The 26084-nt window shown below is 42.2% G+C and overlaps 1 protein-coding gene across 1 annotated transcript; it reads left to right on the plus strand.

The window, feature by feature from the left end:
* Positions 1–26084, plus strand: LOC144752433 (olfactory protein-like). The gene is made up of 6 exons (XM_078640364.1): positions 1–131; positions 10218–10357; positions 19028–19095; positions 21829–21942; positions 25657–25767; positions 26065–26084. The coding sequence occupies exons 1-6, from the start codon at positions 33–35 to the stop codon at positions 26082–26084; spliced, it is 552 nt and encodes a 183-aa protein (XP_078496490.1). The 5' UTR covers positions 1–32.

Consider the following 26084-nt stretch of genomic DNA (forward strand, 5'->3'; position numbering starts at 1 on the left):
GTCACAGACAGCTTGAAACCTTGAAGACCATCATGTCTGCGATGTGGATAAGCCTTGGTCTGCTCTTATCAGGCCTGCTTCACGTGCAGGCTATGGAGATTCCAGTCATGAGCAACTTTGACCCTGACAAGGTAACTATCTTAATTGTGTTAATCTGCTGCAAATATCTCAAACTTGGAAAATTATCAGGTCTGTGAGGAATAAAAGAGGTGCACTGGACACACCACTTAATGCGTCATCTCCAAAGCATGTTTATTTTAAACTGAATAACTTTGATCTTCCAGCGCAGCAAATTAGATCTTTATTTGCCATGCACTACAACCCTGCTTTTAGTCACTAATAATATTCTACTTTGGGGCCTAACACATATTTTCCAATGTTTTCAGTTCACTCTTCAGTTGTTTCAGACAATCTAGTATGACAGGAAACACACCTCTTCCAATGCACCTCAATTCAGTCCTGAATTACTTCAGATATTACCCTATTGCATTATAACACACTCCTTCCAAATACATCTAATTTCAATCCTCAATCACGCTATATCCTAAATAGTCTGTTATTAAATACCCATTCCTTTCAATGCATCTCAAATGTTTTCCCAGCATTACATACACATACACATTCCATCCAATGCAACTCAATTGAATCCTTAATCACCCCAGGTATTCTGATATGGCATTGTAACACACTCCTCCCAATGGACCTATATTGAATAATTATTGACCTTGGATATTGGGGTATGAGTGTAACACACCCCTTCAAGTGCACCTCAATCTTCACCTGACCATTTCAGTTATGCTCACAAAGGGATCTGACACAGCACTTCTCAAGAACTCTGTTCCAGACATGCACTATTTTAAATACTGTATTTAGTTGGCAATACTTCCCTTCTGCCTGCACCACTTCTGAGATTCAGATTCTGCTATTAGTAATAGCACCAGGGTAGTTTTGGTGAGTCAGTCATTTTTGGTTTCCTTGTAACGTTGGCACCGTCAGACAAATGAAACTTTAAAAATAAAATATGTCTTGGGATGTTTCATGCAGATCCGTCAATTTAGGCCCAAGGATAATCAGTAATTCACCATTTTATTTTTAGTTTTGCTTTTTGACACAGAAAAAGCAGTTGAATGGAATGATGCAAATCGTTGCATGGAGTTAGAAATGTACTCAAGGAAGTGCCTCTTTTGTTGTGATATAAATCTGGTATAAATCTGGTTAGTAATTTTTGAGAGGGGCTCAGGTTGGGCATGAAGGTATTGTGGCAGCCAATACAGGACTCTTGGACATTTGAAAAGACTCATAAGGGGGCAGTGTGAACACATATTGACCACCAAGCCAATTTGTGGTAATTCCAAAGGGAACCACCCAAGCGTTTAAAATAAAAATAAAATATATATTTTCTTGTGGGATCTATGGATTCTCGAATCAGAGCAAGGCACTCCTGTGTGGATTTAAGGACCCTCTTCAGATTTGAGGATCAATCGAGGATCTCTAGAGAATCCTCAGATCTGACATGATCCAGGGAAGCTTTCAGAGGTGAAAGGCAACAGGGCAGGTAAGCTTGCCCTGGATCTACATATCCCATTTTAAATCCACAGGTTAAAAAAAAAGGCAGGAGGGCTGATTTACCATTTGTCGGATGATACATCCTCTAAACGGGTGGCAAAGAATATTGCCTCCCCATCCTGACGGACACAGTATGCCAAATTTTGAGATGACTGCTGCTTGCCCATTGGTCACCATTATTCACTTTTGTATACTAAAAGACACGGGTGATGCCTTTCAATGTCCAAAAAGTATAGTGGTTGGCCGCCGATGGTTTTGACAGTCATTCACAAGGTTTTTACATTTTATTTTCAGAACCAACCTTCCAAAGCAAGAGATTGTTTCAGAAAAATAAAAAAAGAACACCCCCCTCACCCTCCTGTCTTTCATTTCCTAAAGCAGTAGTTTGTTTTAGAAAAAAATTTAAAAAAAATAAAAAAAACCTCAACTAGGAAATGTTCTCCCAGCATTGGCGGGGCTTTACTTTTTTCCGTCCCTCTGTGCCAGGTTGCTCCTGGAACAGAACAAAAAGACTTCGCACCAGTTAATTGTATTTCATTTTCATTAAACAAATAGTAAATGCAATTATTCACTATTTGTGCAAAAAAAGAATTGACACAGGAAACTGGAGCCTCAACCAACATCTATTGGGCCAAGCCACTCCTGTGTTCCAGGCACTGTTCTTGCCACCTCTAAGGCCAGAGATTGCAAAGGCAGTGCCAGGGGTCACAAGGGACAAGCCAGGGGTGGCAGCTGCGACCTTTGGTGATCCCTAATTGACTTCCATTACCGACTATGTCGACGGAAAGTTTTTAGCCCTCCTGTCTCTAAATGAGGCGGATGGACCACAGGATTGGCGGGCATGGAACTCTGTTGCATTAATGATAGAGTATATTGTCCACCAAACTCTAAATCAGGCCTAAATAACTTGAGATCTACCCTGCTGTGCTTAATCCCAAGCAAAATAGGCAACAATAAAAATACACGTACTAATCCTTCAATAGCTCTGGCAATGGCAGATTTCAGACAATTTAACGGCTTCAGAAAAAAATGATATACGTGACAAGGAAATACAAGCCTTGCTAGAATTATCTGAAGTGGATACCAGTGTCATGACATCAGAAGTGGAAATACATGTGAAAGAAAAAGCTAAACAGAACACAGTTCAGAGCCTAATGAAGAGTTCATTTCACTTCTCCAAGGCAGCAAGGTAAAATAAAAACCGAAAGACAGTTCTTGAAACAAAACAGGATGTCCATACTGCTGCATTTTTCTGAAGGCTCAGCCTAGGAGAGCTCCTTACACTACAACCACAGCTGCTAGGCAGTTATCATCCGTTATGTGGATGCAGAATCATATGAATTCCTAACACTCAGGTAATTTGTTTCGAAGTATAAAAATCACCCTAAATCAAAAGAATATTCCACCCAACTGTCTAACGACTTTCGGTTTCTGAGAATAAGAGAGGTTTTAACATCTAAACAAAAAGAGGCAGATTTACAAGGCTAGCGTATCTCTGCAAACCAGCAGGGATGCTCCAGAACACTTGCGACACTCAAAACCACCCGTGCGCCACCACTGATGCGCCGCATTTACAATGCGGCGTGCTGTGGCGCAACGATGGGCAGATGCGTGTCGCATCCCCCGGCGGAAATGCGGCGCATTGCTGGAGTCGTGTCACAAGCGCGACGCGGCTCCACTTTTACGAGGCGTACCTGCTAGGACACCCACCCTGCGCTAGAACGCCCAGATGAAACCTGACACAGGGGCTACAACGTCACGCATCGCCCTAGATGCATCACGTTGTAAATACGGCACAACATGGCGCGTGGTTAATGCCGATGCTGCGTCACAGAAGTGATGCAACAGCGGCGTAAATGTGTCGAAGGGGGCTTGTAAATCTGCCCCAAAGTGCTCAAAGCAGAAGGCGAATGAAATAATAGAGACTCTTCTGACTCTCATGGATACAATGCAGCAGAGAAAATCAGCTGGGCCATTATTCCCCGCCCCCCCCCCTCCCCCCCCCCACAGTCTTTAATAAGATAATGGGGATTAACAATGGATCCATGGCATAGCTGAAATGCCCAATTTACTGTGGCAGGATATCACTTTCACCTAGGAGTACTAATAAATATTTTTGGTTGGGAAAGCAATTACATCTGTTAGTTTTGCATATACATTAAAAATAGCTCGGAATAAACTGTACATGCAGATGCACAGAACGTAACATGATGATTATTGCCATTTTTGAGGGAAGGCCAGGAATCATAGTTTGTTCAAAGCTGCCTCTCATGAGTTCTCCTCCTTCCCATACTCAGACGTGTTAATAAATACAATAATGTATTCATTGCATCTCCATAAACACTATGCACTGCGTGTTTGAGTGTTGTTATTCCGCAAAATGCTGTGGTATCAACAACCATATTTGACAAAGAACCATGAAATATGGAACACATGCTACCACTCGCAGAGAAAAATGGATCTCATCATCATAATGCCAGTCACAAGCCACTCTGCAGAGCGTTATCATTGTCATGGCTAGTATGATGTGCATCATGAATGTTCATATTATGTGACAAAGTCATTTAAAATGTGTCAAAAATGCAGTTTATGTGATACAATCTCTTCCAGCATTGCTTTAATCAGTTTTAGTTGGAAACCTAGGGCCAGATTCAAAAAGGTTCCTTACACTTTTGAGTAATTTACACATTTGTGTAGGTTTAATACTTTTTTGGGTATTCACAAAATCTGAGTTTATATTTACTTCAAAATTGTAACGTACATGTCTCCACCAAACTGAAGGGCCTGGAGTCTATTCATGAACTGCAGGGTTTAGTCACAAAGGTAACTGTCGTATATAAAAGATGTTCTTGAGTCAGGAATATATTCATGTAGTTGTATTCAAGATAGTTACAGGTTCAGTTCTTATGATAATAATTAAGAGACCCCACCAGGAGTGACCTCCTTGTCACTCAGCCTGCCTCCAACTGTCAGTAGGCTTATGCAATAACTACAACATTCTATGATGTCACCAGGTAAACATACAGTGACATCAAGAGAGCATCAAGGAAATACAAACCTGGGGAAAAGAGACAAAGTCCATGTACAACATATCTCCTTTCTTTAGGGAAAAGAACAAAATGATATATACTAATAACGTTGTTAAATTAGCAAATAAACTATGGCGCCAAACAAGAAGATACGAACATGTAAGAAGCCATAAGAAAGAAAGAGGAGTGGAAGAAGAAGGAAGACACAATAACTACCAATGGGGTAGCGCACACCACCATCCTCTTCCTAATGATGGTCAAAAGCAAGAAACATACAAGAAGTTAATGAAAAACACAAGAGAAAGAATACCAGACGTCTCCGGCACCCTAAGTATAGTGAAAAAGTTCAAGTTCAGGCATTTATAAAGCGCACTACTCACCCAGAGGGTCTCAAGGCGCTAGAGGGAGGGGTTCATTGTTTATCGAATAGCCAAGTTTTCAATTCTTTTCTGAAGGAGATGTGATTCTGAGTAAGGCGGAGGTGGGTGGGGAGTGAGTTCCAGGTCTTGGCAGCCAAGGAGAAGGATCTGCCGCCCATGGTGGTTTTTCGGATGCGCGGGACTGCGGCGAGGGCTTGAATGGATGATCTTAGTTGGCGGGTGGGATAGTAGAAGGACAGTCGGGAGTTGAGGCATTCTGGTCCTAGATTATAAAGGGCCTTGTGTGCGTGGGTAAGAAGGCGGAAAGTAATTCTTTTGTTGACGGGAAGCCAGTGGAGGTTTTTTAAGTGACCGGTGATGTGCTCTTGGCGCGGGATGTCTAATATGAGTCTCGCTGATGCGTTTTGGATGCGCTGGAGCTTTTTCTGCAATTTTGTTGTAATTCCGGCGTAGAGAGTGTTGCCATAGTCCAGTCGACTCGTGACCAGTGCATGGGTGACAGTCTTTCTTGTTTCGAGGGGGATCCAGCGGAAGATCTTTTTGAGAATGCGAAGGACGTTGAAGCAGGAGGACGATACGGCGTTGACTTGTCTGGACATTGAGAGAGAGGAGTCTAGAATGAAGCCAAGGTTACGTGCATGGTCAGTGGGTGTGGGCGCTGATCCCAAAGCGGAAGGCCACCAAGAGTCGTCCCACGCTGAGGGGGAGGATCCAAGGATGAGCACCTCAGTTTTGTCTGAGTTGAGTTTTAGGCGGCTCTGTTTCATCCATTCGGCTACTTCTTTCATACCTTTGTGAAGGTTGTCCTTGGCGGTGTTGGGGTCTTTGGTGAGGGAGAGTATCAGCTGGGTGTCATCGGCGTAGGAGATGATGTTGAGGTTGTGTCGACGTGCGATGGGGGCGAGGGGACTCATGTAGACGTTGAAGAGGGTGGGACTGAGTGAGGAGCCTTGAGGTACGCCGCAGATGACTTCGGTGGGCTCTGAGTAGAAAGGGGGAAGTCGGACTCTCTGTGTTCTCCCGGCTAGGAACGAGATGATCCAGTCCAAGGCTTTTCCTTGTATGCCGATGTTGTTGAGGCGTTGTATGAGGGTGCTGTGACAGACAGTGTCGAAGGCGGCGGAGAGGTAGAGAAGAATGAGGGCCACTGTTTCACCGTTGTCCAGGAGTGCTCGGATGTCGTCGGTCGCCGCAATGAGGGCGGTCTCGGTGCTGTGTTTGGCTCGAAAGCCGTTCTGTGAGGGATCCAGGGAGTTGTTGGATTCAAGGAAGGCTGCGAGTTGGCTGTTGACGGCTTTCTCGATGACTTTGGCCGGGAAAGGGAGGAGGGAGATGGGTCGGTAGTTTTTCAGTTCTGAGGGGTCTGCTGTTGGTTTTTTCAGAAGGGCGCTGAGTTCGCCGTGTTTCCATATTTCTGGAAAGGTGGCTGAGTTGAAGGAGCAGTTGATGACATCGCGGAGTTGGGGAGCGATGATGGAGTCAGCTTTGTTGAAGATGTAGTGGGGGCAGGGGTCAGAAGGTGAGCCAGAGTGGATTGAGTTCATGAGGCGAATGGTATCTTCAATGGTGATTGGGTTCCAGGAATTGAGGTAGTTAGTTGGAGGGGTGGGATCAGAAGGGGGTGGGGTGAGTTGGTCATTGGGAGTGTTCTTGAAGCTGTTGTGGATGTCGGCAATTTTGTTGTAGAATAAGGAGGATAGCGCATTGCAGAGGTCTTGGGAGTTAGTGATGTCGTTGGATGCTGCGGGAGGGTTGGTGAATTCTTTGACGATATTGAAGAGTTCCTTGCTGTTATGAGAGTTGTTGTCGAGACGGTCCTTAAATGCTGATTTCTTGGCGTAACGAATCAGTTGGTGGTGTTTGCGGGTGGCTGTCTTGACACCAAAACACAATTGAACCAGCACGAAGAGTGAAGGCAGGAGACTAAACACCAAATTACAGGAAAATAGAAAGTTCAAGAAATAATTAAAAACATGAATGAAGGGATACACTCACCCAACATTTACTCACCCCGGAAACAATCTGTGGAATACATTTAGCTATGTGTACTAACAGTTATAAACTCACCCATCAATTACTCAACACTTAATGTCAATAATGTAACACGAAAACGACCTGCAGGAATTACACGTGTAGAAATTATATGAAAAGGATGTATTCATCCTACATAAATATCATATTGGGGATTCTCTCACCCTTAAAGTATAATTTGGGAAACATTTACTCTTCATGAATATCACATCAAGGGATACATTCACCCTTATCGAATTTCCTAATATTAAAGGAATATACTTATTCTAAAACAAGTTGCAGGGATACACTCACCCAGGGATGTAACTATGGTTTAACGGGTTTTACAAGAAATACTTAACCCGTGAATTTCAAAAAAGTTTTTAAGGGATACGCTCACCCTATTACAAGTTGCAGGGATACACTCACCCAGGAATGCAACTATAACTTAACAGGGTTTACAAGAAATACTTAACCTGTGAATTTCAAATATTTTTTTTTTAAGGGATACACTCACCCTAATGCAAGTTGCAGGGATACGCTCACCCAGGAATGCAACTAGAATGTAACGGGAATTATAAGAAAACCTAAACCTGTGAAAATTAATATATCATAACCATAAGTGTCATTACTATAAACTCACGTGCACAACATACAAGAATCGGCTTGTACGGAAACTAGTGTAACATGTTAACAACTCATGTGGACTTACTTAAAATGCATGAATATGAATGTTCTAAATTACATGCAAGTGAAAAACGTAAAGTAATACCGAATCATGTAAAAAGATGACTTAATACTTACAATAATATGTAAACTCTGCTAAGAGTTAATGACCCCACGTTGAACCAAACGTTTCTTATTAGCTAAACATATAGTTAGCATGAAAAGACCAAAAGAATAAATTAAAATAAAAAAACGTAGTCACCGTAGTCTGGGCCGATGGAGGACTGATACGATGGTAGATAAAATTGAATCATGGTGAAAAAGTCTTGAAGAGTGACATCGCGTTAATCAAGTCAATTTAATATTGTCTCCTCTTTGACCATTGTGAAAAACAGCATAGTTAAAACAGGTCGCTCTTTGAAGCCATAGTCTCAATTAGGTTCCACGAAGTGTAGAAAACCATTTCAAAACGAAAATGAAGGAAAATCAAAGTTCCTCTAACTTCCAGTAGATGGCACAGTGATACTAGTCTTTCATGTAGTTCAAATAAAACGGCAAACTGAAATACAGCAACGAAAAACTGAAGAATGCCGACCATGAGTGGTAATAGTCGCTTACCTAAATTTCTGGTATGAAGTTAGAAATATGTTACAGGGTTGCTGAAAACACTCGGTTAAAATTGCTTTCATTCCGCGCCTCACGCACAAGGAAACGCTTAATACATGACGCAAGTGTTCTCATTTTCGTTGTGCTTCCGTAGCCCCGTTACCATAGAGAGGAAAGTCCAGATTGACTACTAAGGGGAAGCTCACGTCGCGTTGTGACGTCTCTCTTTGCGTGATGACATTCTGAAGGCATCCAGGCTTCTCCAAAACTCTGGAATGAGGCTGGATATACACGCGATCACGTCTTGGAGCAGGCTGATTTCCGCCGAGTCACACGGAGATTCCATCACGTCATCATTTGCAAAAGTGGCATGATGGAGAGCAGATCGATGCAGAGGCAGACAAATGGCTGCTGATAAACGGTAGTGAAGCAAGAAGGTAGGCTTCGCGCACTCCTCGCGCACTTCACATTTAAACATGAGGGATGACTGTTATTAATTCCTGCGTACTTCGGTTAGCGCTGTGCTGTTATCAACACATGTATACAATTAAAAGCAGAAAAAAAAGCACTGTCAATTTCTTTCAAACTTAGTAGCTCAATTCTTTCACATTTAAGTGTTATTTGTACTTCAGTAACAGTATGATGTCTTCACACGCTTGGCTGTTTATTCGATTTATATAGTATTTAAGCGCAATAATTATTTAAATAGAAGTTTGAGTTGGGAAATGCCACTCGCCTTCGGTAATGCTCTGTTTCTTAATTATGTTAGCTCAGACAGCAGTCTAGAAATATGCCTTTCCTCTCAATACTTTAATAATGACGCCTTAGGGAACAGGCTGTCCGGATAATAACGGACACTGGTGGGGCCAGGCAAGGCGTCGTTTGTGATGAAAGTAAAGTAATAGTCAATGAGAGGTTTAAAGTTGAAATTAAACAGAGGCTTACTTGAAAGTTGTGAGGTCGTCTTTCTTTTGTAGTTTCTTTATGAAGAATAAATTCCAGTATCCTTTAGGTTCTTTAATTATTCCTTATTTATCCTCAAGTACGCTGTAGATATATATATCAATCTTCTTTTGCACCCTGTAGGTTTTTTAATCTTCTTTCGCACGCTGTAGGTTCTTTGAAGATGTCCAAAAGTCGCCAAAATGTCGTATATAAAAGATGTTCTTGAGTCAGGAATATATTCATGTAGTTTTATTCAAGATAGTTACAGGTTCAGTTCTTATGATAATAATTAAGAGACCCCACCAGGAGTGACCTCCTTGTCACTCAGCCTGCCTCCAACTGTCAGTAGGCTTATGCAATAACTACAACATTCTATGATGTCACCAGGTAAACATACAGTGACATCAAGAGAGCATCAAGGAAATACAAACCTGGGGAAAAGAGACAAAGTCCATGTACAACAGTAACTAACACTTTTGAGTAATTTACATGTGTTATTTACTCTTACACATTTGAGTAACTTTACAGTTGGATTCGGTGAATAGTCAAAAGGATTAAAGTTACTCAAAGTGTAAGAGTAACTCATATGATGTCACCAGAACCCCACAATGGGAATATTGGACCATATTAAATTATTACCCAATATGTATCCTTTCTCTATTTCTCACCCACTCTCTCTTTCTCTCCCTTTCTCTCTCTATATAGACAAAACAGTGGCAGCGATTGCCCCTCTGTAGATATTGTTAAGTCTAACTTTCAACACCTTTGATGACAGCTTGACAAACCTGCATTAAACTCTAGAAAAGCTATGCTCATCAATGGGGGAGCATTTACAGGAACTCTGAAAACAATGCACGTTCTTCTTGTACTAAACTATTGGGCCAGTGTTTTGAGTAATGCCACTTCAGAATCCTGATCTAGAATCAGTATTCCGGCCACCGGTAGAGGTGGTTCTCATCTGCCAGCTCTAGCGTGTCTGCATTCTGGAGTCTTTTGATTGTCCCTTCTCTTCCAGATTCTAGGAACGTGGTATGCGGTGGCAGTGGCATCAGACTGTCCGGAATTTGTTCAGATGAAGTCAATGATGAAGATGCCAATCACCAAATTCAGCTCACTTGAAGACGGAGACCTGTATGCTGCCACAGGCGTCCCAGGGTAAGTGTTAGACAAAGCACTCAACAGAGCTAGTAGCCTATTGGCTAGGCAGTATTCGATGAGCATGAAATATAGAGAGAATACGGCAATGATTTGTATTAGAGCTTATTTGTTTTGTTAACGTATGTGCATACAATTCCAAAATTATTTCACTCGACATACTTTGGTGAACATTTCTCACTTTAGAGTCAGTTTTTACACATTTTTTGACACCCTTTTTACCCCATTCCTTGACTAATAATTCAACCTTATGCCCTGCGCACAGCTTCCGAAATTGTTAGTTTTTGAACTTATTCCATCAGGCCATATCCAATCTCTGTTTACTCTTAGTAGTATACTGCTACTCCCCTCTACCCTAATGGTAAGTAACATTATCACTTTATTGGAACGATGCAGGATTCTTGTGACACAAAAGCGAAGTAGTCTGTTGTAGACATCTGAGCTGTAATTTTATTTGCCTCATGGGAAACGATGAAGGGCCATTAGAAAGTGTTCTTAGACAAAATCAATAGCCTAGCTGGTGTTTACAGACACATGCCTTGTTACTTTTATTCATCAAGTTGAGCTGATGAAACACATTGGATCCCAGGAAATCCTTGACAACTCCCAGAATGGTTTTCGTGCCTGTCACAGCACCAAAACTGCCTGGTAGCAGCCACCGACTGTATCCCCATGCAGTTTGACCAAGGCAGATCAGCAGTGCTGATTTTGCTTGACCTTTCAGTGGCATTCAATAGAATCACCCCAGTGCTCATGATTCAGTGACTGCATGAAGCAGGAGTTACTGGTAGGGCCCTGCAGCTTCTCCACTCTTTCATGACCGGCAGAACTCACATTGTTAGCTATGGTGGCTTTAGAGCAAAGGCTTTCCGCCTTCACTATTGGGTCACCCATGATCTTCCCTTAGCCCCACTCTTTTTAACATCTTTGTGACGCCTCATGCAGAGTTGGCGAGATTGTTCGGTTGCCAGGTGCTCTCCTACCCGGACAACACACAAATGATCGTTTCCATAACAAATGATTTGCAATCAGTTGCCCAAAGGTTTAATCAATGTATGTCCAGCATTATATACTGGATGCGGGACAATTTATTACAGATCAATGCGGACAAAACCGAGGTGCTAGTCTTTGGATCACAGAACTCCATCTGGTCAGACTAGGGTCTTACCTTTGATGCCCAGGTCAGCCGGACAGTTGGCACCTGTTACTACATCTTAAAACCCTGCAGAAAGTCCTGCTGTGTATACCACATGAAGTACATCGGCCTACTATCATCGCACTGGTTACATCCCGGCTAAACTACTGCAACATTCTATACCTTAACATCACCACAGAGTCCCTGAACAAGCTTCAGGTGGTACAGAACGCAGCGGCAAGGCTGATTCTCAACATCTCGATGTATCAGTCAGCCAAGGAAGTACTTCAAGCCTTGCACTGGCTCCCTATCAGGAAGCGCATTTCCTTTAAGGTTCTAAGTATAGTGGAACGGGCTATGCACAGCAATGGCTCCTCACACGTAAAAAACGTGTTGCAGTGATACAATCCCTGGAGGACCTTGGTACACATGGTTGACCAGAAAGACAGGGCTTACTATTCTAGACACAGTTTTAAGCTACAAATATGAAAATGAAGTGGTGTATTTACTTTTAGTTTACAGACCCAGTAGTACAGATCTTACTCTATTAGTGAGCTATTGCGGGGTCCTGCTTTTAGAAAAATGTCTGATGTAGGGGTGGGGGGAACTCATGGAGTTTCACTCCGAGGAATTTCACTGAGTTACACAAAAAGATTTTGTGGAGTTCTGCCACCCTGGTTTGCTTCTGTAGAGAGGACAAAAGGTGAAATATCCTGTACACTACATTGGAAACTAAGAGATTTCTTTGCATGCTACCGTGTTTCGTTCGCAGGTACGCTTTGGTGTTTTTAAGCAGGCAGGGAGAACAAACGACAGGAAGTTTTCACCCTTTTGCAATTTCATGACATTAGCATTTGTCACACGAGTACATGCACCATGAAAGTGAAGCATCAACTGCAGATGGTAAGAGGCCAAATTTAAGCACAGCTGAATTTACCTTTGCAGTCAAAATTAACAAGCATCAACGCTATGACACATTACAGAGTTTTTAGAGAGAGGCTTTTTTGTTTCTGATACGATAGATAACCCTGCTCTACACTCTTGCCCATGGCACGTCACTAACAAAAAACTCTGGTCCGCTCTTGATGCTTCCTCCTTTTCTTTTGATCCACCATAGATTATCCAATGTTCATTAAACCACTATAGAATTCCTGTCACAAAGATACCCAGAGGTAAAACACCAATGAGAACGCTACTATTACACTAACCTACTGTCAAGGTGCTAGACAATAGGTGTTGAGCAACCTCATGGTTTCACACGCTGTAACATAAGAACACAATAAATGGAAACACAGCATATGTTTATTCATTGTATATTTTATTACCGCTTATCGCTTTGGACCACATCACCTCGTATTACGGTCCTATATGCTGACATTGTCTTAGAGAATTCTGTTTTTGGTCTAAGACCCATTCCTACTGTATGTACTGTTGTATGATACCAAATCGCATGAAAGTATCATTCCAATAACTGGCCGCTTGCCTTCCACGAGCTGTGTGGTTCTGGATCTAAATCTGCACTGACTTATTTTTACTTTATTTGACTCAACAATGTAAGATCCATGATTATGTGTATTATTGTTTTGTAATTACTTTCTTTTCATTTCTTGTCTAATAAAAATGATTTGAACAGAAAAAAAAAAAATGTCACCATGGATGGGTTTGTTTTCCTTCATGGCACTCTCCTGCATGTAAGTCCTCATTTCATGCAAATCTGTCCTTTAAAGGCATAACATTTCCATGACAATGTATTGTTTTAGGACACTGTTGCACACAAGGCACATTTAGAGATTTCAAAAACAGCCCTTTGTTCAATTCTTTTAAGAACAGAAGCTCCTGTTTGACAGAGTCAAACGAGTTGATCCATTTTATGTACTTTGGTGTGGCATGTCAAGGTTTCATTCCTACACCGCAACACTGGATTTTATTGGAATCTGTGGGGAGGTTCAAGGGCCAACGCCACCTCAATATTGCTGCAAACTTGGATCAGCTGTCTTGTCTCCACAGCTGAGATTACTCTTTTCCTCTAACCTGGTGCCACAGTCTGCCCTATTTCTCTAGTGCCAAATTCACTTACACAAAATCTGTGCGCCAACTAAACCAACAGCCGCACCAACAGCCGCCGATTGGCTGCAGTGCACGTGCGGCAGACTTTGGAAATCACCCGATAGGCTGACTAGGGAAGAAAGAATCTAGACACTTGATTGGCTGCTGTAGTGCTTCCAGTATGAATTTATCTAGCTTCAGATTGCTAACACCAATTTTAATCCTAGCCTTGCTGTTGATGCCATCTGTTGATAGCTGTACCCTCTCAAATAACCGAGCTGGCTTTGTGGTTGCTTAGCACAACAACGCACTGTGCATGGTTTGGAGACATATGCAAGAATGCCTGCAATCATAGCGTCCTTGGCAGAGTCAGGCAATAAGCCATTGCTTAAGTTGGAAATGGTGCTGATGCTAATTAATTCACCCGCTAGAATAAGCTGTGAAATGTATTAGTAATTCCTCATTACAAGAGTAACGGAGTAATGTGGAATTACTAAAATCCTCCAATTCCACAGGCGGTATTCCAAATTCCACCCACCGCTAGTCTTAAGCACTTTCTCCACACCCACCTGCTGAAGGGATTAGCCTTTGTTGTTTAGACTTGCTACATTTTTCACCAAAGTGTTAGACCTGTCAGCCTTAGGGTGACCTTCCCCTAAACCTTTTACATTCACCCCTCTTATTTTCACTGAATACATTTTTGTTTGTCTTATGACTCTGTGTACTTTATCACAGCTAACCTGTCTAAAGTGCTTGTGCTCTCTCCTTTAAACCTGGTGAAATATGTCTTATATATTATTAGCTTATTTAATTTACATATATATCCCATGTAGAGTGGGACGCTATATAACCAGTGCCTGTATATTAAATGCTACTAGTGGGACTGCAGCAGCTATTGTGCCACCCACTTAAGTAGCCCCTTAAAACATGCCCCAGACCTGACATTGCAGTCTGAATGCAGTTTTAAACTGTCAAATGGACCTGGCAATATAACCCATTTGCCTAGCCTTAGACTCCCCTTTTATTACATATAAGTCATCCCTAAGGTAAGCCCTATGTAGCCCACAGGGCAGGGTGTACTATAATTAAGAGGCTGGACATGCACTTTTAAGATTTACATGTTCTGCTAATGAAAAACTCCTAAATGCATTATTTAGTACTATGAGGCCTACCTCTCCTGTAGAATAACATTGGGTTGACTTATTAAATGTAATAGATGCTAACTTTTGATTGAGAAAAAGTAAGCATTCCATGTTTGGTGTCTGAGAGATTGTAATAAAAAAATCCTCTTTAATGGCACAGCCCCACTTGCAACTAAATAGACTGTGCTCACACAAAGGACTTGTCATCCTTGCATTGTTCATGCAGACAGCTTGGAGCCAGGGCAGAAGAGGCAGGAAACTTCAAGCACTTCAGAAGGATTTCTCTAGAAACTTGTTCTACTTGAAAGAAGACACCAGGTATGAAGATGGGACCCTCAGAACCACTCTCAGAGGACTGTGTGCTGCAATGTACTCTGCCTTCAGCCCTCATAGTCCAGCTCCACTGCTTGAGCCCTTCCTCATCACTTGAAGCAAGGACTACCAGAGTCACTTCAAGGCCTAGGGGGCTAGTCTCCTAATCAAAGCCTCAGGGACAGCAAAGGCTCCTACCATATGGAACCTGTACCTGGACCCATCCTGAGTGTGTCTTAAGCCCCCAAGTGGTGCCCCTCCAGGCCCTTCCAATCCCTGCCCCACGGTTCCGGTGCTAGAGGTGCCCAGGTTGCCAACATCTAAAGCTTGGGATTTGGAATATATTTGGCTAAAACTGATCTGACAACTGAGGGAAGGAAGGGCCAACCTGCATCTCTATGTGCCTCTGTGCATAGCCGCTTGGCCTGACTTCGCAGTAGGTCCTGCTACCTTCTCAGCAGCAGCAACTTCTGTTCAACGGTTTTTGGCCAAAAGAGTATCCAGCCTCCTGGAACTCTCCTCGGCTGGTGCCTCCTGCCGCATCCCACTGGAGATTTTTGACTTCCAAAACAGATACTAAGGGGTCCATTAGTATGTCGGGCGGATTGCCTCCGCCAGGGTGGCGGTAGCCACCGCCACCCTGGCGGAGGCAATCCGCCCGACAAGCACTCTCGTTTTCCCCTCCGCCAGATTAGGATGGCGGAGGGGACAGCGGCGGACGGAAAGACCGTCTGCCGCTTTACCGCCGCGGTTGCAAGATTAATATGGTGGCGGTGTCCAATGGACACCGCCAGCCATATTACCATGGCACAAAGTAGGGGCCTTTCCGTGGCGGCAATGCTGCCACGGAAAGGCAGGCGGAGATTGCTGCGGGGGCCCCCTGCGGGGCCCCCAGGTTGCCACCACTGTCGGGGGGCACATGGGGGGTACCTATGGTACCCCCCCACATGTACATATGCAAAGCGGCAGGCACCGCGCGGTGCCTGCCGCTTTGCATCTTGAAATGCGTCAACACAATGCAAAACATATAGGATGTGCCCGCCACTGTGGCGGGCACATCCTAATACCCACAACGGGACCCCCACCCTTATGGCGGGCGGTCCCGATCTCCGTTAGGCTGGCGGGCGGACAAAGTTCGCCCGCCATCCTAATGGACCCCCAAGTCTGCACATCGAAATCTTCACCACAACTTTGTCCAGCGGCTCCCCAATGAATACTCCTCCATCTTGGACACAGCCTGCAGCCTTGCCCCTCTTAACTTTACCATCTCAGAACATTTCTTTCAATTTCTTCTAAGTCCAAAGGTGAGCGCTGACTTTATGTGACTTGCGCTACATCGCGGTCGGACATATTTTTTTCTTTGATCCTGTCTTGCGCTGCTTGCTGTCAGCGGTTATCCCTTTAATCTTTGGCATGCTACTTCTTACCTTAAACTTTAAAAATTCATAACTCCGGTTCTACTGATTGGATCTTTGTTGTCTTGAATAATTTATTAAAACCTCCTCTATGTTTCTAAATTGTGATGAGATTTTTCTTGATCTGAGTTTTCATGTTCGTACTGTTTGTGTGCAGCAGAAATACTTTACTCATTGCCTCTAAGCTAAGCCACACTGCATTTGTGCCAAGTTACCAGAGGGTTAAACACGAGTTAATTCAGTGACTTTTGTGGTTCACCCTGACAGGGATTGTGGCTTTTGCTTGAGCAGGAATAACACCCGACTCGATCAACAGCCCAACTGCTCACACTGAGCGATTTTTAAACCCTTACATTGTATTGATCTGAAGCCATTGACCAACACTCAAATATTACAATCTCCTTCTCCTAATAACATCACCTGGGATGAAACAGCTTATAAGGAACCAATACATTGGACACATTTTCTCCAAAGTTTAATTTTAGGACTGATGAAGCAAGACTCACAGGATACTGCAGTGAGATGAGGGTTGCATAGAAAAAGCTGACAAATTAATCATAGTAAATGCAGAGAGTGTTGTACTAGATACCTTAAATGAGTCGTGCACAAGAAGAGAAATGCCACCTCCCAAGGCTGAAGAATGGTTGCTATGTCTTAATTCAAAACCATCAGAGTGGCTAATGCTTTGTCAGTGGGGGAGCCTGTTAGGTTCCCTTCATAGAAAGACAAGATACAGTAATGTCTATACATGGACTTACCACCTGTTCGTGAGAATGCAGAGGGATTCACTTAGAATAGTGCGCTGCCTTAGGCAACAGTCAAGACCACAAGAACTGGCAGCATGGCCCGTGGAACAAGTTATCCTGGTGTGGATGAGTGCGGACGGGCTGGCCTTTGGCACATTGCCAGTTCAGCCATGGTTCGCATCTGCTGTGCAGCCCTTCTGGTAGGAATATTAAGCAGCCTGTAAGTAATGGTACGAGTCAGTTGATCCGTCTCCGGTATAAGTAAGAAAGACAAAGTAATGTGACTGAGGTGTGGGGACAAGATGGCAAACCAGGTGAACCATCCAATTCTGTGAAAAATACTAGGTGAGAAAAACAAGTTAAATGAACAGCAAAAAATATAAACTAACATGAATAATACAAACTAAAAGAATAATGTGCTAAGCAAAATAAGAAATAAAAACCATGTAAGAGGCAAGTTGGAGATTTTCTCAACATAAAAGACAACATGAGATAGGATTAAAGGTAATTTTAAATGGTCTCAGGTTATGAGTATCTGGAAGAGTTTTGTGCTGACAGTAGTACCATTTAGAAGGCCCTTCTCAGTGTCAGTGCTAATCAAGTTTAATCCTAAGGATTTTGTGGCCATGGGCAAGAAATATTTTCGGGACCCCTGTTGGAACAACTCTGAGTTTTTTTAATGATTTCTGCTAATTCAACCTCTACATTGCCTAGCAATATTGAATAATATGTTGAAGGCTGAGATACAGAACTACACAGAAGTGAGCTAGAGATAAAGTTAATTTCCAAAAGGACCTCTTGGCAGGTGGGTGCCCTGCCCTATTGCCCACTTTGTCCAAGCATTGAAACGTCACAGCGCTAATCAGGTAACCCCCCATTGATGAAAGGAAGAAAGAAAAAGCAAAAGGGCTGATTACCAACTAATGCGATTTCTGATGGTGTTATGTGATAAGCTCAGAAGGGTTTGTGTCTTCTGCAGTGTTCTGTGACCCAGTCAGGTATTGCACTGTGCTCTGAAGGCCCACATATATAGAAAGAGAGGGAGTGTTCCACATATATATTTCATCCTCACTTCTCCTACATTATATCATCTGATCCCCATATTCCAAGTGCCCAAAATGGTCTTGGCCTAAAAAACTGTTTTGGCAGACCTGTTATTCTAACATATCTCACCTTTCATTTCACTACTGCTTGATCTCCTCTAAAAGTAACCGCACATCCTCTGGGATTGTGTTTCTCCGTAGTGTAGTCTGACTGATCATCGTCTATGTACTCGTGGTGGGTTTGCAGGAGTTGTGAGCAGCGGCAGCAACAACAACAAGCCAAGAGGGCAGGGGCTGGATTTTGAAGCACATGTTTTAGCACTATCACCAGAGATGTGTTGGGGTGGGCCAAGGCTTCATAGCCTCATTTTCTTGGGGGGCTAGGATAATATCCTACTGCCCCGTGTATCTCGCCGAGGTCTATGAGGGTATGACAGGCCGCTGGCTCAAGTTTGAGGGGCAACGGATGGCCTCCAGTCTTTATTCTGAGGTTGGGTGGGGCAGAGCAGAACTCTGCAGAATTCCACAGAGTTTTAATGTAACTCTGCAAAATTCCACGTGGTACAACTCCACGATCTCTGGCCACCTCTAACGAGTACACTAACACCTTTCAGGAAGACTGAATAAGTACCGGGCCTAATTGGTAGGCTGATGCATCTCCACCATGACTATTGAAAACATTGACTGGTAGCTACAGTATCATATTTGTTAAGTCTATTGATCTGGTGAACTCTTATCTGCTAAAACAAATAACAAGGTACATATTTGTTCTTTGTCGACAGCACAATGGAATACTAAATAATATGCAAGCATATTTGTGTTCTTTTCCAGCCCTTCAGGGTGCATGAAGATGGATATGGTATACCATTTCGTCAAAATCGGTCAATTCACTCTAAGTGGTGAGTATCAGCCATAGGGGGTGTCTATTCCACAATAATGGTGTGAGAAATGTGTGTAATTTGCTTTTGCATAATGAGGGGTAAAATTGGAAAAATTGCACATAAATATGCAAAATGGAAATCCGTCATTTAGCACGATATTGTAGCAAAAAATGCATTTGTGCATGATTTTTTGACATGAGGATCCCTTTTGGACTAAAAAGTGCAACAAACAGAACAGCAACAAACAACAACCACTCACATTCTGGTTGCTCAAGTTGTTCCCGCACTATAATTTTGCCACAAGTAGCAGCATCATTTTGCGAAATTGTGAAATGGCATAATTTTGCCAAATGTACATAAAGCATTTGGCAAAATTCAAAATGTTATGCAAATTATGCCATCCTAATTTAAATTTCACCCAGGCCTACTCCATACTCTTACACTTTTTTACCCACCTGAATGACCTGTTATCATGTGGAGGTCAAACAGCTGCGGCACAAATATTTACGGAAACACAAACATAACTGTGGGATCCTGTGCTTCCCTGTTCCCTGCATGAGTGAGCTAGTGCGTGCAGGGCCTGATTTATAGCTCACAGAAGGGTTCATTGTGACAGATAACCCATGTGATGAAATATAAATCTCCTAGGAAATATAATGGGATTTATATTTTTGCAGACGGGATATTTATCACCGTTGTGACTGGGTAACCTGGCCGCCGAGGTCTAATTGAGGCCCTTCGTTAAAGCATTTTAAACTAGAGACTGAGCAACATGCCTAGCTTCTCTGGTTCCTTTGCCCATAACCTCACACAGGCTTGTCAAAAGCTTTTGTGTAGCCTCAGTCATAAACATTCAGGGCACTGGTTTACTGGTAGCATATCACTGATGAAATAGGGCCATCTAATGGTAGCTACCTTTGCCTGCTTCATCAAGCATATATCACAAAAGCAGGCTGGGTATGCTTATGTGGTACATATCTTGAGCAATGACCATGGAGAACCCTGAAAAGAGCAGGTGAAGGTAAAACAGCCTTAGATGCTGAGGCAGCTGCTGTCAAATTAAAGTGGAGGTGCAGCACAGGCAGAATATTTTGACCCAGTAGAAGGCACTGCCAAAAACCCTCACTACTCGTGGGCTTAACACCAATGCTTTCAATTGTGCTTCATTCCAACCAGTGTTTATAACGGGCCACGATTGGGAGTTCTGGAGTTGCGAGTTTCCCACAGTGCCTGTCAGTGAGTCAAAAGAAACATTTAATGAAAACAAACACATTTAAAAGATTACTTACCAGCTAACTTGGTCCTCTGGTCCGGTTCCTGCAGTCCATGGCTCCAGCACAGGTTCCCAGAGTCTAATGAACTCCTCTAACCAGTCCAGACACTGCTCTCATGCTGGCAATACTATCAATCAGCATGAGACAAGTGCCTTGATTGGTTGCAGAGGGCTTCCTTGGCACACCCTCATGACATGGACCCTGTGCCTGTTCCCCTCCTGGATGTGCAACACGTTGCAAGACAGTCAGCCAAACCGGCATGCACATGGGCAGCGCCCACCACTCCTCCTGCCCGCTGCTGTCCATCACCAGTAATGTCACCGCCCGCTGATAGGCTCGGCTGTGCTTGCAGAACAAGAAAAAGAATTATAATAAAATTGCTATATTACCATTTTATTATTCATGTTTTCTCTGCTGCCAGCAGTGGGGCGATGCTCCTCTGCCCTAATGGAGGAGCCGACACATTCAGCTACTCAATTGTTGTGTCAGCCCTGATCTGAAATATGAAGTAAAGTGAAGAAGCCTATGACAGGCTCTGCTGGATTCGTAAAGTGGATAATAACAATACCACTATCTTTCCACAATTCTATTGTGGACATCATTTAGGGGTTGCTGCATACTGCCTCCCCCAGTACCCCTGCAACTTTGCCTGTGTATGCAGTGAGCAAAAAGCACTATGGTGGGGAAAGAGCTGCAGATTCCATCTTAAAAAGTGAAAAACAAGAACTAATGGGTCGAGGCACATTGTCTTACCTAATATATTGTGAAAATCACATGGTTTAATGTTTGGCCTCCCAATTTTATAAATTGATCTTAAATGTGTTTTTCAGATTGTTCTTCCCATTACATTTGTAAATTGCACTAAGAACAGTTCAAAAATGAAGGTTGATATACACTTTCCTGCCCATTACTACCGCACTTAAACATACTCCATGCCAGCATCAAAAGCAATTGCCAACCAAGCATTCAGCCAGCACTGCCTTGTTCATGCTCAGTCATTGTTAGTCAGAGCCAAAAGGCTAATACGTTTCCGTAATAAACCCTATCAGTGTCCTTCCAACACAAACTTTGATACAATTATAAGAAATTGGAAGATCCTATTCTGGTGCCATAGTTAATATATTTTCCACTTTATAATTAAGATATATGCAGATTAATAAAACAGTAAAATAAGTTATGAGTAAAGACTTATTTGATGATATTGTTAACCCACAGCGGTTTCCATGAGGAACATAATTTTTAGACTACGCACATGTGCTGTCAACTGTCTTAATTATCTTTATTTAGTGGAAGACGAATGGCACTGTTTTGAGCTTGTTTAGCAAATTAGCAATTTTAATTCCGATATAGTGATTATTTTTTGCTAACCTATTTTCGTGTTTTTTAAAGCACATTTTGCTTAATACATTTCATGTAATATGTACCCCTTTCCTCCACATTTCCTACAGTGTGAGTAAGCAGCTGCTGTTTTTTTCAGATCTCGCTAACAGTGACATCCGCTTTGTTGATGGGAACCCTGAACTTAGTGTCCTGGAGTACACCCAAAATGTCTCAGAAAGCGGCGATGCCTGCAAGATGGTGAAACTGTTTAGTATGTATCTATTTGAAACATCTCAGGAGAGCATCCTTGAACATTCACAGAACACTCAGACAGCTCTAAATGCACACATGATGATGACTAGCCATGATATTCAAACAAATGTCAAAGTCCATGCACCCTACAGGCATGTTCATGGTGCACGACATGCTTTTGCCTTCCTACAGTTTGTTGTGAAATTCAGGGGGAGATTTACTAAATTGTGGCACTGTGTTGCATTAAAAGGAAAGATCAGGACAACCCCGTGGCTAGTCTCCTAGTGGTGGCACACTGTTGGCTGCCTTGTACCAATGCACACACACATGCACCATAGTGCAAGGGTGTGTGCTGGATGTCAAGCCTAGATTTTGTACTAGACTTCCAGTAATAAATACCATGCTTAGTTAGTCATAGATGAATACTTTTAAAATCTTGCATTTGTGCTCTACTGTGCATCACAGGTGCGCAATTGGATAACGATTGAGAAAAGTAGATTTTTCTCTAATAATACGCCTGCCTCCAAGAGGCAGTCGTTTTTGCCACAAAGTCCTGTTTTGTAGATAGGGCTTTAAGTCAAAATCCATGGGGGGTTGCATGGGCAAGCCAATATACCTTCCACAGAATTACCCATTGATGCAAAGTAGCACAAAGAACTGCTTTGCATTACTTAAGGGATACTTTCCAACACAAATCAGGATTTGTATTGGAAAGTAAATTCCAGTACAACACTTTGCATTGGTTTGACTAACATTTGTTAAGTGAACTTGGTGTAAAGTGTCAGTGAATCTGCCCCTCAGTTTTCTGTCCAGCATACATCTACACCAACTGATAGCATCTCTGTGTCCTCCCGCACTGAGGGTCCATTACAATCAACAGTCCTATTTCAACTCTAGGCCAGTCAGAAGAATATGTTAGGCCAGGGATGACTTGTAATTGTAGGAATACCTAGAAATTAGGGAAACATGTTTCCTGGGGAAAGAGAAAACACTGCATGTGTCATGGTATGTCTATGTAGTCAAGAGGCAGGTCCACTTTTCTTTATTTGCTAAATATATTACTCTTAACCTCAATCTCCTCTTCATATGTCATGAAAACCCTGCAGCAGCTTCAACGGTCTTCTTCACTCCCATCCTAATCTCTCAGTCTCTCTCTTGCTAATTGCCTGTTTCACAACACCTATTACTCTTGTCTGGTATCTTTCCTGCAATATTACAAGTGTGCCATCTTCCTACTATACTGATGACATTTTCTCTAGACGCTTCTTCTCCTAACTGTCATTCATTGTCTCTTCTTAACATGGTTTTGCTGTATCTCCAAATAGGAAGCTCACAATAAGCCTGATCATTACATTGACTCCTATTCTCCTCTCTTTTCACTGAATCTTCCTTTTATCCTCTAGACTCAACCCAATCTGTATTCTTTCCTATTACCATGTCCCTTACATGGAAGGCTGATTCCCCACTTTGCTTTCCTCTTATTATGCTCAAAAGACCTGTTGCTTCAACCCAACCCACTTTCTTTTTTCATCCGGGTTGGCTTTCTTTTTCCTAACCCACTAGCATCTAGAAGATCACTTTTGATCATTGAAGGTTGTCCTTATGCACATCTTGCTTCAAAAGTTTTCATATCAATACATTATGCCCATATATTACTTAAACAGAACTCTAATTCTATTTTTTTCTCTGCTGGAGTACATGCATCCATACTTTGCCTCAGTAAAGTAGGGTGCAGTTCCTGATTATTATCCTTCACACAGTTCATGGAGTTTTCCACTTTACTTTCATCAGTACCATAGCATAGAACTTTATGCTGATACTTTCAAGTATAAGAAGAGCAGCAATAGATTCTCCTCACAATTGACCAGGGGCCGATCTGTCAAATTACATTTGCATACACTATGGGGAAAATGTGATGCTGGAAATCTTAACAGCATCATAAACATAGCAGTCATTTTCAAGCATAAGTTAAATCATGCTGAATTTCATGACCTTTGAGTATTTTTGCAGTTTTTGTGATTAATATGAGATGGCCCCAAGGAAAACACTTTGCAACTTGCTCTTTGGTACTTCTCCTATCTTGTTCAAATTTGCAAACCATCTAGGAATCATATCTCAGCTTAGTCATTCCATGACCTCATCCTTTTTCTTTTAGACTATTCCTAAATCCTTAGTTTAGGAATGCGCTTTCTCTCTACATTCCTTCATACAGATTCTTTATTCTGACCGCTATGTTTTTAAGGACCTCTCGCTAATCTGGTCGTCACCATTTTCCACAATCATATTGCTAATTCTGTTCTATCCCTACCTCTTTGTTGAGTGATCCAGTATTCAGCCTTTGTCATCACTTTGGTGAAAGCATTTTAGAAATTCATTTCAGAGACATAAAATACACACCACTCCTACTCAGAACTACCTTTCATCTTACCCCATATGCTTTCACTGCTATGATCACATATTTACTACCACCCTATAATTCATCACCCTAATATTACAAACATTTCAAATACATACTTTATATAAAATCGCAGCATTTCTTAATTTCGCTTGAAACAATCTAAAGAAAGAGGCAATCCTAATGATGTCTTTTGACTTCTAAAAGCATACAAAGGGATATTTTTTATTGCACAAGGCTTTAAATAAGTGATTTCCACCAGGTACCACAGGAGCTCTCCGAAGCTTGCCAGCTGCTACTAAGTATCTCTTGCAAATGAGGCAATACCTAGTAAATGATATAAAGATCTGGTACTTAGTAGTGCAGCCTCCTGCACGGCACAGGAAGTAACATTGAAGAGTGGCAGCCTAACCAATGGCAAAGCCCTCTGTCCAATACCCCACAGAGAGACTGACAGCATGAAGCCTGCAATATAACCAGTTGCCTTCCTGTAAAACCACCTGCTCAAACAGGCCCTGGCACTGTCAGTCTCAGAGCAAGAGAAAGAGCGATACTATATTTGTTAGTAGCTGAGAATGATTGTCCTTGATTAACAGAAGCTCTTATTACCGAAGAGGTTTAAACAATGTCCTCTCTTTAACAATATTAAGGCCCAGCTAAATTAATTCTAGGTTTTATATTTAAATTCCTTGTAAAGGTGTGAGCTCTCCAAATATATGAAAAAAATCAACTGCACTCGGCAGGCATGTTTATCATGCCTTATTTTTTTTACCAAATTACTTTTTTTGGTTCTTGCATATTGTCTTCTCACAGCTGCTTCTTTCATAGTTTCAGAATTATCAGGCATTCGTGAAATCTAATGAAACATAATCCTGTAACCTCCACTCCTAAGTATATTCAAGTGGATTTTCCATTTGGAAGGAATCCACATTGACTATGCATATCCGAAATGCGCATAGATAAGGTTTACAATATCTTTGCTCGACCTGAAAATGCACTTAGTGCTGCATTTGACAGTAGAAGGTTTGTGCGCTTAATAACATGGGAAACTACCCACAATTAGTTTTATCTATTATTTACTCTCCTCCCCAGAATGCTGTCCCATTACTGTCCAAAACCCTAAATATAGGAGTATAGAAAAACCCTAAATATTTGCACATTTTCTACACTTTTAGATACAAACATTTTAATTCTAACTGGTAATAAGAATGTGAAATCTTAAACTTCATGACTTTCTTTGTGCAGGTAAGTTACACTAACATGACACGTGGCATGAGAAATCGTGACCGAACCCGTTAAAAAGTTTGTTTTGTTTGTCTTCCTGATTTCTGTTTGCAGGCAGAAAGCCAGAAATCGATGAAATCCCTGCTTTAACCATAGCGCACTTCAAGATGCTGGTACCGGTAGTTGGTCTCAAACTGGATGACGTCATACACCTGCCAAGAGACAGTAAGCATAATGCATGCTGGTCATTTCTATACATAGAACAAAGCCTGGGCACGTGTCTCGCGCTCCTCGCCGATGCACTGCCAGAAATGGGAATCATCACCCGAGTGTATCCAATTGATCTAAGTACTACTCAAGTAATCCATTGAAACCTAAATTCTGTTCATCATTTTTAAATTTTCCTTTTCGACTTAATTCATCACACCGGAGACAGTAAAATTACATCTGTATTTTTTATTTAACTTTTCTTCACCGAATGTATGCTTTATCAGGCTTTGAACACCGGTTTGTCTCTTACAGATGCATCAATAATGGAGTAA

Source organism: Lissotriton helveticus, chromosome 5_1 (assembly GCF_964261635.1).
Source record: "Lissotriton helveticus chromosome 5_1, aLisHel1.1, whole genome shotgun sequence".
Classification (NCBI taxonomy): Eukaryota; Metazoa; Chordata; class Amphibia; order Caudata; family Salamandridae; genus Lissotriton; species Lissotriton helveticus.